At 54.9% G+C, this 17,235-nt stretch overlaps 1 protein-coding gene across 3 annotated transcripts in view; it reads right to left on the reverse strand.

Annotated features, from left to right (window-relative positions):
• Nucleotides 1-9,914: 9,914 nt before the first annotated feature.
• Nucleotides 9,915-17,235, reverse strand: part of PGAP2 (post-GPI attachment to proteins 2) — a 41,650-nt gene continuing 34,329 nt past the window's right edge. For all 3 annotated transcript variants that reach the window (XM_084639127.1, XM_084639125.1, XM_084639126.1), the window contains exons 5-6: nucleotides 14,845-14,953; nucleotides 9,915-14,350 (exon numbers count right to left, since the gene is read on the reverse strand). In XM_084639127.1, the coding sequence (XP_084495253.1) occupies nucleotides 14,220-14,350; nucleotides 14,845-14,953 (240 nt within the window). In that variant the 3' untranslated portion in view covers nucleotides 9,915-14,219. The remainder of the gene's footprint in view (nucleotides 14,351-14,844; nucleotides 14,954-17,235) is intronic.

Below are 17,235 nucleotides of genomic sequence, written 5' to 3' on the forward strand. Positions count from 1 at the left end.
GCGCAATGGGGCTCTGAGGCACACTGCCTGGAGTGGCTCACAACTGTGAGTGCCGACCTCAGGGCAGGCTGTCAGAACACAGGGCAGACGCCCCCAAGCTGGCGGTGTGCTCTCTAATTAGATTTCACCGAGCCAGTAACAAATGTGAACTCCCGGACCACTGTAAAAAGTCTTACCATGGAGTTATAGCCAGGCCCCTCAGACAACTGGATTTAGTGATAAATGGTCAATTAAACCAAAGATCACACCCCATCAGGTTACTCCCAGTCCCAAGAGACCAGTTGCTGACCTCAGATCCTGCACCAAAGACAACGCTGGCAGCCAATTCCGCTAAGAAAAGGAAATGGGAGTTTTTGAGAAGTTAAAATATATGCGCAGGTGAGCCACAGTCTGTAACTCCAAAGAGTGGCAGTCATGTACAGGGGCAGGGGAACACTGTTTATAGTGGGAGTGCTGAGAGCTATTGAATCAAACTGGAAACCCTGGATATGATGGAAACCACTTCAAGCTGGGGGGTGCAATAGCACCCCCTAGTTCCAGCACCTGTGGATAAACGGCCACTTTCCCAAACGTCTTTTCAGGGTACCCAAATTGTCTCTGGGGCTCTCCACTTTGCATCTGATACATTTCCCTGTAAGAGTCCAAACAGGATCTTTCCCCGAATCCATATGTATATCTTCGGCTCACAGGAAACACGTGGACAGGGGGTCACTACCCCTGCTGGCTTTTCCTTTCATGATGGAGAGTGAGGAACCCATTTTGAGTCTTAGAAAATTGCTCATTTCAAAGCAAGTGGTTATTGCGTGTGATGATCAGAGGTCAGTTACAGTTCTTCATTTGCATTCCGCATTTGCATTCGTTCCCCTTTGATGGGTTATTTAGTTACAGGAGCAGGCAGAATGTAAATGTCTGCTCCTCCATTATACCAGGATACAGATAAGTGAAAACAATGCAGGCAACATTCCATTAGTTTTCATGAAGTTAAGAAACATAAGAACGGCCAGACTGGGTCAGACCGAAGCTCCTAGCCCAGCATCCTGTCTTCCAGCAGTGGCCAATGCCAGGTGCCCCAGAGGGAATGAACAGAACAGGGAATCGTCAAGTATTAGGAAAAACCTTTTCACTAGGAGGGTGGCGAAACACTGGAATGCGTTTCCTAGGGAGGTGGTGGAATCTCCTTCCTTAGAGGTTTTTAAGATCAGGCTTGATAAAGCCCTGGCTGGGATGATTTAGTTGGGGGATTGGTCCTGCTTTGAGCAGGGGGTTGGACTAGATGACCTCCTGAGGTCCCTTCCAACCCTGGTATTCTATGATTTTAAGTGATCCATCCCCTGTCACCTATTCCCAGCTTCTGGCAAACAGAGGCTAGGGACACCATCCCTGCCCATCCTGGCTAATAGCCATTGATGGATCTGTCTTCCATGAACTTCTCGAATTCTTTTTTGAACCCTGTTATAGTCTTGGCCTTCACAACATCCTCTGGCAAGGAGTTCCACAGGTTGACTGTGCGTTGTGTGAAAAAAAATACTTCCTTTTGTTTGTTTTAAATCTGCCACCTATTAATTTCATTTGGTGGCCCTTAGTTTTTGTGTTATGAGAAGGAGTAAATAACACTTCCTTATTTACTTTCTCCACACCAGTCATGATTTAATAGACCTCTATCGTACCTCCCTTAGTCATCTTTTTTCCAAGCTGAAAAGTCCCAGTCTTTTTAATCTCTCCTCATACGGAAGCCGTTCCATACCCCTAATCATTTGTGTTGTCCTTTTCTGAACCTTTTCCAAGTCCAGTATAGCTTTTTTGAGATGGGGCGAGCACATCTGCACACTGTATTCAAGAGGTGGGTGTACCATTGATTTATATAGAGGCGCTGTGATGTTTACAGCCTGTTTATATATGATTTCTCAGAGGGACGCCGGGGGAGGAGCCAGGCCCGTGTGACCAGCCCGTGTTCCAGGGGCTGTCGTGTGGGAATGACTGGTCTAGCAGCTATGACCCGTGAATCAGGAGATCTGTGTTGTAGGCCTGGCATTTCCCCCTGAGTTCCTGCATGGCCCAGGGCAAGTCATGCCAGCGCTGTGCCTCAGTTTACCCTTCCATACTATGGGGGTAATAACACCCACCTCGTGGACAGGGAGGTTTGTAAAGCCCTTAGGGCTCCTGTGAGGGATGGCACTGTAGATGAGGAAAGTTTTATCCTCTACGTTCCAGGAGAAGTGGTTCTTCCCACTGAGCAGCGAGTGGCAGCCGGCCTGTGTATTAACAGCATTATGGTGGCAAGGGTTGGGGAGAGCGAGGCATGGCCCGGGGCCACGCCGTGCAGGAGACGACTTGGCTGCTGGAGGAGATAAAGGCTTGAGAAGAGAGCCCGCCTCCCCCGGCCCCGGGGACTGGGCTATGCAACTGTGTGAGCAGCACCAGGCATCCAAGGTTTGGCAGTGCCTGGCATTACTCCGGAACGGCGATTCCTCAACAATGCCGGGGAGACATAACACCCAGCAGGTGAACTCTGAGTATACGGGGTGTCTGCCAGCCTGGAGCTGATGGACAGTCAGACAGACATATTATCTCAAGTACTGGCCCCAGAGCCATCAGTTTTGTAGGGGCTGCAAGCCTGCAAGAGACCCCCCCACTGATCCCCCCAGTGGCGTGACAGCAGCCATTTGCCAGTGACCACTTGGCGCTGGACAGGAGGTGCACTCACATCCCCGGCGCTGGGAGCTGCCAGCTGCAGAGCGTGAAATCAGCCGGGAAAGGAATGCTGGGTCTGGCCCGTCACTCCTTAGCGAATTCCCTCCCCCCATTCCCGGTGGGGGCTGTGTCCTGTGGAATAAGCCCCAGCCCTCTTGCACCCTCCCCCTCCAGCTTCCCCTTCTCCCTGATTCACCACCCCTTTGCTCCCCGCCTTGCCCACCCCGTGTGAGGCCGGGCTCAGGGCTCAGCGTGTGGGTGGGCACGGGGGGCATGGGCCGGAGAGGCCAGTGGGTTTCCAGCAGCGAGCCAGAGGGGTGGGAGCCCCCAGGGAAGTCTGGTGGGGCTGTCAGGTGGGGCTATGGCTTGAGCCGCGTCCACATTGCCCAAGGCCAGGGCCTGGCCCCATGTCTCAGTGGGACTTGGGCGCTGACCCTCCTCCCACATGGGTCCTAGGACCCGGCTCCTGAGTGCTGGCTGTCCCGAGTCAGGCTGATGTGGTTGTGGAAAGAAGCGGGGCTTGGGATCAAACCGGAGTCAGAGCTGAGGCTTAGTGTGCTGTGTAGACGTACCCGCAGGGTGCTCGGTGCATGCTGCCAAGCTGCCCAGGGCTATGGCCCTGGCTGTCCCGTTTGTTAGTACTTCAAAGCTGGCAGCCCCCCAGTTCGGGCAGGGGCCAACGGGGGCTCAGCCCATTCCCAGGGAGTTGGAAGAGCTGTGCCCCATTTGGGCTGGGGGGTGAGGGGGAATCCTGCGTGAGGCCTGTCTCTGGGCTGCAGCAGCCATGTGGCTCCTGTTCCCACGCCCATGGCCCTTCCCGGCAGAGGGGGCAGCGGAAGGGTGCACCCTGGGGGGAAGTGGCTTTGGCTGAGGCCTTCCCATTCTGCTGGGTGTCCGCCAAGGCCCCTGCAGAGGATCCAGCCAGGCAGCGAGGACAATGGGCATTTGAGCAGGGCCAGGGATGCTGCGGGACAGAGATGCCTCTGTTCAGCCAGCAAGTCCCTGCCAGGCCGGGTCACACCAGGCTGGGCAGGGCACTTAGAGCAGGCGTTTACTACCCCTGGAATGGCAGGGATGGGCTGTCAACAGCCCGGGGGGGAGGGGGCACGAAGGGAAGGGAGTGCAGGGCTGTCTGAGCCAGGAAGGGACGGGTGTGTGTGTGCAGGGGTGTCTGGGAAGAGACGGGGATATGTGTGCAGGGGTGTCTGGGCTGGGAAGGGCTGGGGGTGTGTGTGTGTGCAGGGGTGTCTGGGCCGGGGGGTGTGTGTGCAGGGATGTCTGGGAAGGGATGGGGATGTGTGTGCAGGGGAGTCTGGGATGGGAAGGGACGGGGTGTGTGTGTGCAGGGATGTCTGGGCCGGGAAGGGATGGGGCATCTGAGCCCCAGTCTGAGTCAGGACTCGAACTCGCCCCGCTCGCTCCCAGTCCTTGCCTGCCTTCCGCCCCTTGCTGTCCTTCAGCCCCACAGGAAGGCGCTGAGCTTTGGGATCCATCCCACAGCCCAGCCCACAGGGCTCCTCGTGGGCGGGAGGTTCGCCCTTCCCTAGGGGAAATGTCCATGGTGGTGTGGATGAGGCTTTGCGCCCTGCCCAATGCCGCCTGGGCCCAGCCCTGCAGGGAGTCCTGCTCTCAGCCCTGTGTAATGGGGAAATGAGACAGGAACCTGGAAATGGAGAAATGACTGGCCCAGAGGAGCTGTGGCAGGCCAACACTGCAAGCAAACCAGGCCAAACCCCTGTCTCTCCCCTGAAGTGGAAGCCATCCTAGTGCAGTGGCCCAGCTGTGTGCACGGGGGCTTGGCTCTGCACCAGGGAGCGATGCTGGAAGGGGCCGCCGGAGTCAGCTAGAAGGAATTTAATGAGGCTGCTCAAAATGCTCCAGGCAGGCGTCTTCTGGACCGAAAAAGGATGGTTTTGTTCAAAGCAGGAAAATGGCAAATCCCAAGAGAAGTGTGTTTTCCCAAGGGAACTGCTAACCCCGGTGGTGTTTTGCTTCCGTTCGTGTCACTCGGAAACGGGAACGGTAGTTCAGGTCCAGCTCCTGTCTGCGGGAACCAACAGTTGTGAACCAAAATATAAAAAGTCACTTTGAAATGTCTCAGGGGAAAAGATTGGCTTCCAGACTGGACGGAGAAGTGACTCCCCTGCTCGTCTGGACTCAGGCGCCGGTATCATGCATGGAGCCACCCCCGAGGCAAAACCCTCCTTGACCTCCCCACGCTCCGCTCCCCGGAAGCCCGTTTCCAGCCGCGTTACCAGGCCCGTCTCCACGGCGGAAATCCCTCCACCTCTCGCCTCTGCAGCTCTGCAGTCACAGTCAGGCTAGCAGAGGACACAAGGGCCGCAGCTGGTGCTTATCTGAGCAGAGTCCGAGGCCGTAATGACCACGCTTGGGCTGCTGGAGTGTGGAGACCACTTCCCATCACACTGACCACTATGGTCTCTCTCTAGCTGCGCTCCCAGCTGTTGCCTCGTCTTATGCTTAGCCCAGATCCTCAAACGTCAGCGACGTTGCTCAGGCGAAGAAGAAAGCCATTGCCAAGCTCGTTTCCAGGTTCCAGCACCCGCAACAGATGAAGCCTGCTGCTGGTGGGTGGATTTCAGTGGAAGTTAGGAGCCGAAATACCTTTGAGAATCTGGGTGTGAGCTCTATCAGGCAGGGACAGGCAGTGTTCTCTGTTTGTACAGCTCCTAGCACAGTGGGGGCTTGGTTGGCGCTCCTAAGCACTGTAGTAATGCAGATAAATAGCAGGGATGAGATAGCCAACGGTGTTGTCTACACTAGTGCTCCCACTTTTGCTGTCCCAGTGGAGGAAAGGCCTGTGGGCAGAATTTGGCCTCATGAGCATCTGAATAGAGAAGACTTCAGGCATCTGCCCAGGAGGGCAGTGACAGAACAGAATGCTTTCCCATTTGATTTGGTTGCTCGGAGACATGGGGAGTATGTCTACATGGCAAGTAGAAACCCCCAGCACTGAGCCTCAGAGCCCGAGTCTAAGAGTCAGGCTCATGAGACCGCACTAAAAATAGCCATGTAGACATTGGGGCTTGGGCTGGAGCCTGGGCTCTGAACCCCAGGAGTAGAGTGAGCTTCATAGCCCGCCCTCCAGCCCCAATGGCTAAACAGCTGTTTTAAGCACTGTAACGCGAGACCCACAAGCCAGAAGCTCAGACTCGCTGCTGTGGGTTTCAGCTCACTGTGGAGATGTATCCCCCCCACCCCCCATACCTCATGTATCTCCCAAAGTACAGTCTAGTGCCCACTCTCAGTGGAGATGGCTAGTTCAGGGTTAGATCCACCCAGAACCACAAACAGGGTGTGCTCCAAGCAGGTAACATACGTGCTTGCTATGGATGGTAACCCCCTACAGCAGCGGTTTTCAACCTTTTCTCATTTGCGGACCCCAAACAAATTTCGAGGTGTGGACTCCTTTGGAAATCTCAGACACAGTCTGCAGCCCCCAAGGGGTCCACGGGCCACAGAGTCAGTGTTTGGGGATGTTCACAATGCCGTATAAGTCACGCATGCCTGGGCGGGCTCTGGCTAGAGCAGAGTTGGCTGGGAAAGAGTTTTCCCAGCCCCTGACAATTTTCAAGATATTGAAAAATTTTCCCACTTGGAATCAGGAGAAAAAGTCAAAATCTGGAAAGTGTTCACAAGCTGGAAATCCAAAAGCTTCATTTCAAGGTGTTTCCTCATGATTGAACATATCTATTTACTATCACTAGCTTAACTGTCAAAACATGATATGAATTGTCAAAAACTGTCAAAAAATGATATGAATATGAACAAGAGGCTGCTCGGCAGCTCTCCAACACGAGTTTCTACAAGCCATTACCCTCTGATCCCACTGAGAGTTACCAAAAGCAACTACAGCATTTGCTCAAGAAACTTCCTGAAAAAGCACAAGATCAAATCCGCACAGACACACCCCTGGAACCCCGACCTGGGATATTCTATCTACTACCCAAGATCCATAAACCTGGAAATCCTGGGCGCCCCATCATCTCAGGCATTGGCACCCTGACAGCAGGATTGTCTGGCTATGTAGACTCCCTCCTCAGGCCCTACGCTACCAGCACTCCCAGCTACCTTCGAGACACCACTGACTTCCTGAGGAAACTACAATCCATCAGTGATCTTCCTGATAACACCATCCTGGCCACTATGGATGTAGAAGCCCTCTACACCAACATTCCACACAAAGATGGACTACAAGCCGTCAGGAACACTATCCCCGATAATGTCACAGCTAACCTGGTGGCTGAACTTTGTGACTTTGTCCTTACCCATAACTACTTCACATTTGGGGACAATGTATACCTTCAGATCAGCGGCACTGCTATGGGTACCCGCATGGCCCCACAGTATGCCAACATTTTTATGGCTGATTTAGAACAACGCTTCCTTAGCTCTCGTCCCCTAAAGCCCCTACTCTACTTGCGCTATATTGATGACATCTTCATCATCTGGACCCATGGAAAAGAAGCCCTTGAGGAATTCCACCATGATTTCAACAATTTCCATCCCACCACCAACCTCAGCCTGGTCCAGTCCACACAAGAGATCCACTTCCTGGACACTACAGTGCTAATAAACAATGGTCACATAAACACCACCCTATACCGGAAACCTACTGACCGCTATTCCTACCTGCATGCCTCCAGCTTTCACCCTGACCACACCACACGATCCATCGTCTACAGCCAAGCTCTGCGATACAACCGCATTTGCTCCAACCCCTCAGACAGAGACAAACACCTACAAGATCTCTGTCAAGCTTTCTTACAACTACAATACCCACCTGCAGAAGTAAAGAAACAGATTGATAGAGCCAGAAGAGTTCCCAGAAGTTACCTACTACAGGACAGGCCTAACAAAGAAAATAACAGAACGCCACTAGCCGTCACCTTCAGCCCCCAACTAAAACCCCTCCAACGCATTATTAAGGATCTACAACCTATCCTAAAGGATGACCCAACACTCTCACAAATCTTGGGAGACAGGCCAGTCCTTGCCTACAGACAGCCCCGCAACCTGAAGCAAATACTCACCAACAACCACATACCACACAACAGAACCACTAACCCAGGAACTTATCCTTGCAACAAAGCCCGTTGCCAACTGTGCCCACATATCTATTCAGGGGACACCATCACAGGGCCTAATAACATCAGCCACACTATCAGAGGCTCGTTCACCTGCACATCCACCAATGTGATATATGCCATCATGTGCCAGCAATGCCCCTCTGCCATGTACATTGGTCAAACTGGACAGTCTCTACGTAAAAGAATAAATGGACACAAATCAGTTGTCAAGAATTATAACATTCATAAACCAGTCGGAGAACACTTCAATCTCTCTGGTCACGCGATCACAGACATGAAGGTCGCTATCTTAAAACAAAAAAACTTCAAATCCAGACTCCAGCGAGAAACTGCTGAATTGGAATTCATTTGCAAATTGGATACTATTAATTTAGGCTTAAATAGAGACTTGGAGTGGCTAAGTCATTATGCAAGGTAGCCTGTTTCCTCTTGTTTTTTCCTACCCCCCCCCCCCCCAGATGTTCTGGTTTAACTTGGATTTTAACTTGAAGAGTGGTCAGTTTGGATGAGCTATTACCAGCAGGAGAGTGAGTCTGTGTGTGTATGGGGGTGGGGGGGATGTGAGAACCTGGATTTATGCAGGAAATAGCCCAGCTTGATTGTCATGCACATTGTGTAAAGAGTTGTCACTTTGGATGGGCTATCACCAGCAGGAGAGTGAATTTGTGTGGGGGGGTGGAGGGTGAGAAAACCTGGATTTGTGCTGGAAATCACTTTAGATAAGCTATTACCAGCAGGACAGTGGGGTGGGAATAGGTATTGTTTCATATTCTCTGTGTGTATATAAAGTCTGCTGCAGTTTCCACGATATGCATCTGAGGAAGTGAGCTGTAGCTCACGAAAGCTTATGCTCTAATAAATTGGTTAGTCTCTAAGGTGCCATAAGTCCTCCTTTTCTTTTTGCGAATACAGACTAACACGGCTGTTACTCTGAAACCTGTCAAAACAAAAAGTCATTTTGTGCCTGAAAACGGCAATTTGTCATTTCCAGAATGTCCAAAAGGAAACGTTTTGACAATTGCAAAACTCGAACTTTTTTTTTAGTTGAAAAATTCATCAAAACTGAGGCAAAACTGCAAACAAGGTTCGGTTCCGACAAAGTGGCATTTTCCAACCCCACCTTCCCCAAGAGAAAAAAGCCTCATTCTGAGCCAGTGAGGGGGATTCTGGGTAGGGTCTCCCGGATCTAGATTTTAGCAAGGATTTTAGAAAGCGACTCATGGTTCTGAGTGTCCGACTGGAGACAGAATAAGGGGGTTTGCTATCAAAGGATCAGTTTTGAAGATCTGAGTCCACATGGGCCATTCATAAGTCACACTGCTCTCCACAGTGCACGGATGGCTTGGCACTTGGAGGGAGGATTTTCCCTGGACATGTTGAGGCCCAGAGCTGGATGTGACAGGGCCAGGTGCCAGGCTGAGAGGTGTGGTGGACGTTCCATAGGACAAGATGGAACAGATTCTGGTCTTGGTTACATCAGTGTGTGATTAAAGCCGGGAGCGTCACAGGAGATACCCGCTACCTGTCTGGGCTGAGCAGACTCTGCAAGCTGCTGGGCTGGAGAGTGGAAACTGGTCAGTGAATCAAACCCGCAAGAAGTCACAGGACGATGATGTTAGACTGACCCCACCCAAACTGACAAGTTTTATCAAGTGGAAACCAGGCAATTCCTGGAAAATTTCTTGCATCTTAGGGCAGTGAGGTCTAGTAGTTAGAACCAGGGCTCCTGGCTCTGCCACTAAGTGACTCTGGGCAAACCAGCGAAACTTGCTGGGCCTCTGTTTCCTGAAATGCAAAACAGGGATCTAGCTTATTTATCATGCCTGCCACCATAGTACCCAGGCTTTGAGTCTACGGATCATGGGCCATACCGATTCCTGGCGTAACCCAGCTGAATCACTGGGTATGGTCTGATACACTCAGGATGCATTTGACCCGGTAATAGGTGCCTCACCGAGAGATTTAGCAGGCGTAATTATTCATGTCTGTAAAGCACTTGGAGATAACAGATCCGTTAGGGGAAAGGTCTCCGCACGCTCCCAGAGGAATATGGGAACATTAGACCAGGGGCAAGACTGGGAGGGTCGCGGGAGCCAATAACATTGAAATAAATTGATGAAAATACTCAGCATTTTATTGCATCCTCCAAACCAATGAAAATAGATATCCAGCAGTACCAAAGGCACAGATTGCATGCCAGTCCCACGCCAGCAGAATACAGTGTGACTGCACACAGTAACAGATGATGCGCACGGCAGATCCCACTTGCAAGCAGCAGCGGCTGGCGAGAGAGGGCCGCACCAGCAGCTTCAAAATGCCCAGGAAAATCAGGAAGAGAGAGTGTGACGATTAAAGCCAAAGAACTGAGCAGGACTTTATCCCAACCCCAACGAGCCCTCACAGCCCAAGGCCAGGTTCACTCCTGGGAATGTTGCTTGGACATTCTTGTGCTTGCCGCTCTCCAACACTGCCCTGGTCGGGGGGGGCCCTGATTTCTCCTCATGAGTGACCAGGAGTCACCCCGTAGGTTGCAGCTGATCTCCCCAGCAGGGCTCTGAAAGGGCACTTGGCAGCTCAGAGAGCAGAGGTAGGTGCCCCCTCAGACCTGCGAGAGGGTAACCTGGCCTTTCGGCGCAGACCAGTAACAGCTGTCTGACGGACCAGAGCTGCGTTCCACCAGTGCTAAGAGCATAAAAGCACCAGCTGAAGGTACCCAGCACCTCCTGACCTTCCCAGGGGGCTCCTAGACCATCCCGCATGTTCTGCTGGCGAGGGTCCGTGATGGCCTCTGCCTGGTTTCAGACACATCACACAGGTTCCTTCCCTATTTTGGATGCCTGTAACCCTGCCACGGGGCCTGTTCTCCATACTCCATTCCCCGCAACACCACGCCAAAGAAAAAGAATTAACGAACAAGGGGAATGTTTCTAGGTAGAGTTTCCCATCTGCCATTGCTTATCAGCTGTGTCACCTCCCTGATCTCCAACGAGGCAGCCATTGCTGGACGATTGAATGGCTGGGAGTGTTCTGTTCTGGCTTTGGCCAAAGGGCCTTGGCACGTAGGACCAAGAAGAACGTGGTGCCTGACGCAGCACCCTGTTAGCTCTGCTCAGCCAGACATCCTGGGACGGGTTTATTCACCTCCATGGTGAACCCCCTTGGGGCAGGCTCCTGTCATCTCTGCGAGTCTGCCCACCAGGCTCACCCCTCACCCACCCCACACGCTGCCGTGTCAATGACTTGGCAGCCCTTCTATCCCTTGCCACTCCCGCTTCTGCTCCTGGGACTGGCTTCCTCTTCCCTTCTGCACCACAGGCAGGCTTCCTGCCCCGCCCTTCGATCCTCACGAGGCCTAAACCTACCCTCTGAGCCCGGCCTGCTCCCTTTGAATCCTTCTCCCAGGTATTCCAGTGCCTTTCCCAGGCTGGCCCTCTCAGGCCTGGGAGTCCCTCCACGTGCCAGCCCTCCACCTCCCCTGCTCCCAATACATTGCTGCCACCAAGGTCATTGGTGTTAATTCACCAGGTGATTAACCCTCTGCTTTGCCGCTGCGGGACGGCACGGCCAGCCAGTGCTCTGTATCCAAAGCACAGGGTCTCTTCAGGTTGGATGCAGAGTCCTGATGTTTTGGACAGCACCAGGCCATCGTCACCCAAGAAGCCAATCGGGTGACTCTACTCCAGCTCAGAAAGGGCCAGGCTATGGGACACAGGGCCTTTAGGTGCTCAGACACTGCAGTGATGAGATTGGTGGGAGTACCTATATCCTACGGTCCCTGGTCTGGGTCTGGCCCAGGTTGGTTGGGACTGAACATCACTGGTAGCCAATGGCTCTTTGGTGGGGCTCAGTGCAGATCTCCAAGGGCAGGTATCCACACCACAAAATCCACCACACAACGCGCCCTTGTTCGGAGACAGCAGACTAGGCACAGAGCCCAAACTTCCTCAGATGGGTCACCTGCAGGTCAGGGCCGAGGAACGTTGGCAGAGCGAGGGAGGGAGCAGGCCCAGGCACTGCTTGGCTGGGACCCTGGCTCAGGCGAGCAGAAGCGTCTGGTCGCTGGGGCTCTCACTCCAGCGGCACTAAGTTCAGAGGAGACGCTACCCGCAGCCTTTGCTGCCGGCACTGAGCCTGGGTCCGATGCAGCTGGGGAGATGGAACCACCAAAATCTCCCAGCTGGAGCTTGTCTGGACGTGAGGCAGCCTGGCAGCTGCACTGAAACGGACACGACAAGGGATCTGGGACTGCCCCCTCTCCCCAAACCGCGTGGAAACCAGCCTGGTAGCATCACTCAACAGCCCCATGAAAAGCCACCACTGCCTGGAGGTGGGCGCTCCAATGGAGGTGGTGCACAGCTCTGCTCAGCCCACCTGGAGAGACTTTGGGGCAGCCTCATAAGACAGGGGCTTGCCCACGGAGGGTGGTCTCTCGTAGGTGCCACAGGGGTGATGTGCTGTGCTTCCAACCCTCCAAAATAAGCCCTTGTCCTCCTTGAAATCCAGGAAGCTACAGCGGTGCCCTTCCAGCTCCCTCTCGCTGGCTTGATACTGTGTAAATCAGGAGCCATTCCACCAAAGCCAGTGCAGCTCCCCCAGTGTAGCAGGGAGACTACAGCCCTGCATATCCTGGGATTACAACTCCTCTTCCAAGCAGCCGGCCGAGCTGCAGTGACCCAGGCGAGGATGGGACACAGCTGTTCACAAGGAGACCAGCGACGGCCCTGGTAGAGTGGTCGAGGAGGCAGGAAGGCATGGCCCAAGAGACACCCGCCTGGCCGGGCTGGGCTTTGCTCCCTACCTCCTGGCTTCACCCTCTGCAGTCGTGCCTGGTCAGCCGGAGGCACCATGTCCCCAAGAGAGGGGCCCAACCTGGAGCCCCAATCCCAACAGCACACGCTGTGGTGGAGTTTGGGTACAGACCCAATATCTGCAGCTCAGACCTGCCTCAATCACGCGCTCACGCTGACCGTTCCTAGGAGTCAAGGGTCAAGACTTCCAAGAGGAACTAGTGATTGGGGGAGGACACCTTAATTTGAGCCCCCTCCCCCCGCCAATCACGAGTCACTTGTGATGGGGGCGTATCCCCTGCATCCTGGGCCACCCCAGGAACTCCCCAGACTCTCTTAGTGTCCACTCTGTATAATTTATTCAAGTCCCCTCCACCAACACCTGGACAATGCCACACGCCCCGCCTACACTCTACAACTCTTGCCTTCAGCCCCTGGTCACCAGGGCCCCGGGAGGAAACCAGATCTCTCTTCCTTGGGATCTCCTTCAATCTAGGCACAGTTAGCCCCATCTCCTGCCATCCCAAAACGGCCTCCCCGCCTTTCATCCAAGTAATTCCCTAACTCACCCCGCCTCCCCACCTGATTAGCTAATTGCTCCCTACCCCCCAATCAGCTGTCACACGGGAAACGATCAGAGTGCTGGCCGGTCTGTTGGGCCTCAGCACTCTGTCACAGCACCTAGGGAGGCCTTGGCCAAGGATTCTGCAGGGGGAACAAAGCCGACCTGTTGGACTGGAGGGGGGAGAAAACACATGGAGGAATAGCCAGCCCAAGACAGTGCAGAAAAAGGGGCCAGGTCATGATTCAGGGACCCCTCAAGGAGATGTCTGAGTGAAGGGGAACTGGAAGTTATGCCCTCGCCTCTTCTGTCAAGGTGCTGAGAATGAGCAACACTGAATGCCTTGCAAGGGGTTTTCCTCCAGTATTCTCACCCTTTCCTTCCATCTCGTTCCCTTGAAAGGGAATGCCGGGAAGTGGAAGTGGGGGTCAGGAGCTCACTAGAGACCCTCCCTCTGGAGAACTCCTGTTCCAATCCCAGGGCCACAGCAAGGAATCTCCACTGTCAATGAGCACACGACTGTTACCCGTGGTGGTTCCTGCCGAGAGTCTGGGCCGGTGGCCAGAGCCCTGGTGAGGCAGCAGGTGCGGGAAAGGAGCTGTGCTGAGCCAGCTGGGGCGGGAAAGAAGATCCCATTGCTGCATCAGTCGGCCTTGCAGAACAAGGATTCCTAGCCACACGGACTAACATCTTACCCCATCGACTCCCCTGGGTCCTGCCCCCTCGGCTCCCACTACCCGCTCCTGTCCTGGCACTTGATAGGAATGACAGATCCATGGAGAGGCTGCTGTGTGATTTGTGCGTAACCATCCCACTCCCCTACAATCCCCACCCTCCTGTATTTTTGGAGGCCAGGGTCCTGGCCGCAGCAGCGTAAGCACAGGGAGGTCCTGGCGATGTCTCAGCGAAGTATGCTGTTGGTTTCCTCTCGAGGCGCATCACAGCCCTCCCTGCCCAGCGTCGCTCCCAGGAGCTGGTAGCTCATCTGGCCCCAAGACTCGCACCAACGGCAGGATTCCAGAGGCCGTCGGCAGCACTGGTAACACGCTTGTCTGGCGCGAGGCCGCCCTAGAAACGTTTGTCTTCTGGCTGGGAGCTGACCACCAGCTCTTTGTTGCCGAAGTCCCACCAGGCGGTCATGTGGAAAGCCATGTTGGAAAGGACGACCAGGTACTCCAGGAAAGCAAAGATGGTATAGGCTAGGAGAGGAAGGGAGGGAACCCATCAGGTTAATGGAGGAAATGGGGCATAGGAAAGGGAAGAACTATGAATGCGAGCAAGACCACGTCTCTCTCAATGTGTTAGCCGAGCCTCTGGCACTACGGGGGCTGAAGCTTGGTAGCAAGACGTTCTCATTTCTCGAGAAGCCCGTTCCCGCCCAGCCCAGCGGGAAGCCGTTACTTTCTGATGGCCATTCGGGGAACGGCGGATCTCTGTCCATAATCTAGCAGGCATGTGTCTCCAGCACCACACCCACTGCAAAACCCAGCAATGCTGGCAGCCTTCCCAGAAAGCCAAGGCCTGAGTGGGAGCTGGAGGAGACTGATGGTATCCAGAAGGGGTCAGCAGGAGGGGGCAGACGCACGCTAGCAGGGAAGCAAAGGGAAACCAGCCCCTGCCGTGTCTGCTCTTTGACTGATTCAGGAGAAGGTTGTGATACGGGGCCCAGCGGTTGGGTCCTCAGGGACCTTACCTCCGGCCTCGCAGTACCAATTGTGGCGGAAGTAGATGCACACGGCCAAGGAGAACGTGACGAGGTTAAAGAGGAAGAGCAGCAGCTTCCACTTGTAGGACTTGCACTCCTGAAAGAGACCGACAGGACAAGGTCTGACCCCCAGAAGCTGGGTTAGAGGAGTAACCCCCTCCCCTTCCCGTACCCTTCCAAGAGGCCGCGGCCTGGACCTCCCAGCCCGAGCCTGCAGAGGCGAGGTCCTTAGCCCCTGGAAATGGCCCGAACTGCACGGTTCACACGGCAACCCCCCCATCACCTCTCGGCAGAGCCCAGGCATGATAGTGCAGCTGACACTCATTAGAACAGTGCCCCCAGGTGGTGGCAACTAAGCTCCCATAAATGGCACAGAAAGCTACCCACACAAACAAGAAGAGCCATCTCCCTCAGCGCTGTGTCCCTGCTAATTCTCTGCCATCTTCCCCAGCTGCGCACCCCTAGACTCCTGTAACAGTCATCATCCTTCTGGGCAAGGATGAATCCAACGCCACCGACCAATTATCTTGCTGCCTTACAATGTACAAGGAACACAATTTTCAAATAGGTGAAGAACAATTTTTCCTTTGCGGCTGCGCCGGGAGCTGGAGCTCAGGGCGCTGTTTCACCGGTGATCGCCGATCCAGAAAGAGGGGTGCTCTCGCAGCGAGCTAGGCATTCCTAAGGGTAACCTCAGCTCTGACACTGGCACATCGTGTAGCCTTGGGGAAGTCATTTAACCTCCCTGTGAAGTGGATATAATACTAATCAATGGGCGGGTGCGTGTCTATGTGCAGGTCATTGGCCTCTGCAGGAAGGAATCAGGCTGCTCAACCATGTGTCATAGGCCCTATACTACCAACAGGTAAAATAGATTCTCCATTAGCTCCATGGGTTGGTGCCTGTGCTTTTGGAGCGAGAGTTCGCGTGCCCCCGCAAAGTCGCGTGACCACAGCACGCCTCGCAGTGAGGAGCGGAAATCCTGCTGGACGTGCCCATGGATGGTACAATGCTCACCCCCCCCCGCTCCCACTTTGGCTATCGGCGCCCCCACTGCCGGATCCTACCCCTCCCGGCCTGGCTCCCTCTGCGTTGAGCACCAGCCAAGGCGCAGGGGGTTCACCAGAACAAAGCAGGCAGCCGCCGCCGCGCCTCCCCCAGAGCTGTGCCCCGCTCGCTTGCCGCTGGGGCGGGGAGGAGGAGGAGGAAACCACACCAAGGAGCAGAGCTGGGGCGGGTGCAGAACCGAAGGCATTTCGCAAGCAGCACAAAGTGCTGGGGCGGGCTCCTCCTCCACCCCGGAGCGTGGCCCCACCGAGCCAGCCTGGCTGAGCTACTGGCCAAACGGGGGAAAGCCCCTGAGGAAGGGCTGGGGCCACGGCTGCTCCATAGGGGGTCTGCCTCCCCCTGACCCACACAGGCAGAATCTCCGGGGGGGTCGCAGCCTGACTGCTCCAGGACCCTCTAGCTCCACTGGTAGCCTGCAGACCTAAGTAACTGGCCACGTTCCCCAGAACACGGGGTCCAGCCTGCCAGGCTGTGAAAGGCGCGGCCACGGGAAACGTGGGCAAGCTGGAGCAGCCCCAAGGTCCATCCCGGCCTCCTGGCTCCCTCAGTGGCAGCTCCAGACACATCAGAGAGCCATGGACCCGCCTGTCCGCAGGGCACCTCCCTGAGGTGAGGTGGAGGTGAGCTTATGCCTGAAGCAGCCAGGTCAGGCAGGTGGGGGGATGCTGCCTCTCCTTGGGCAGTGAGAACCCCCCCCCCCCAATTTTCCCATCTTTCTCCCCTCACTGCTCCCTTCCCCCTGAGATCCAGCTGCAGCTCTCTCCTCCCTCTCACGCTGCCCAGGGGGGACCCAGACCCAAGACACTAGGCAAAGGAAACAGGAAACACTTCAGCCTGCCGGCCCCCCCCCCGGCTCAGCCTTGCTGATGGACGAAGGCATGTGGCGGGGCGGGGGATAGAGTCAGACGGGGCGCTGAGGAGGGGGCTGCTTGCACCTTTCAGAACCTGCTTCTGGACAGCTGTCACCGCGAGGGGGCTGGACACTGGCCGGCCAGGAAGCCTGGGTCAGGCCAGTTGGAAAGGGGACACACACCGGAGCCACAGATGTGTTTTATTCCTGCTTCTCAGCAGTGGGAGGGGATTTTCCTCCTTTCTGAGGTTTCCAGCAGGGCAGAAACTCCAAGTCATGGGGCCTGCTGAGAAGTAGGAACATTCAAATCACAGCATCAGAGTTTCCATGACCCCACCGAAAGCGCGGTAGATGCTGCCAGCCGCTCTCAACACACAAACAGGTGACGCCGGGGAGGAAAACCCCCGGAGGAAGGTTGGGCTTGTGGTTAATGTACTGGCTGGGGACTCCAGGGACCTGAG

This window comes from Lepidochelys olivacea (assembly GCF_965140295.1).
Source record: "Lepidochelys olivacea isolate rLepOli2 genome assembly, chromosome: 1".
Lineage (NCBI taxonomy): Eukaryota > Metazoa > Chordata > Testudines > Cheloniidae > Lepidochelys > Lepidochelys olivacea.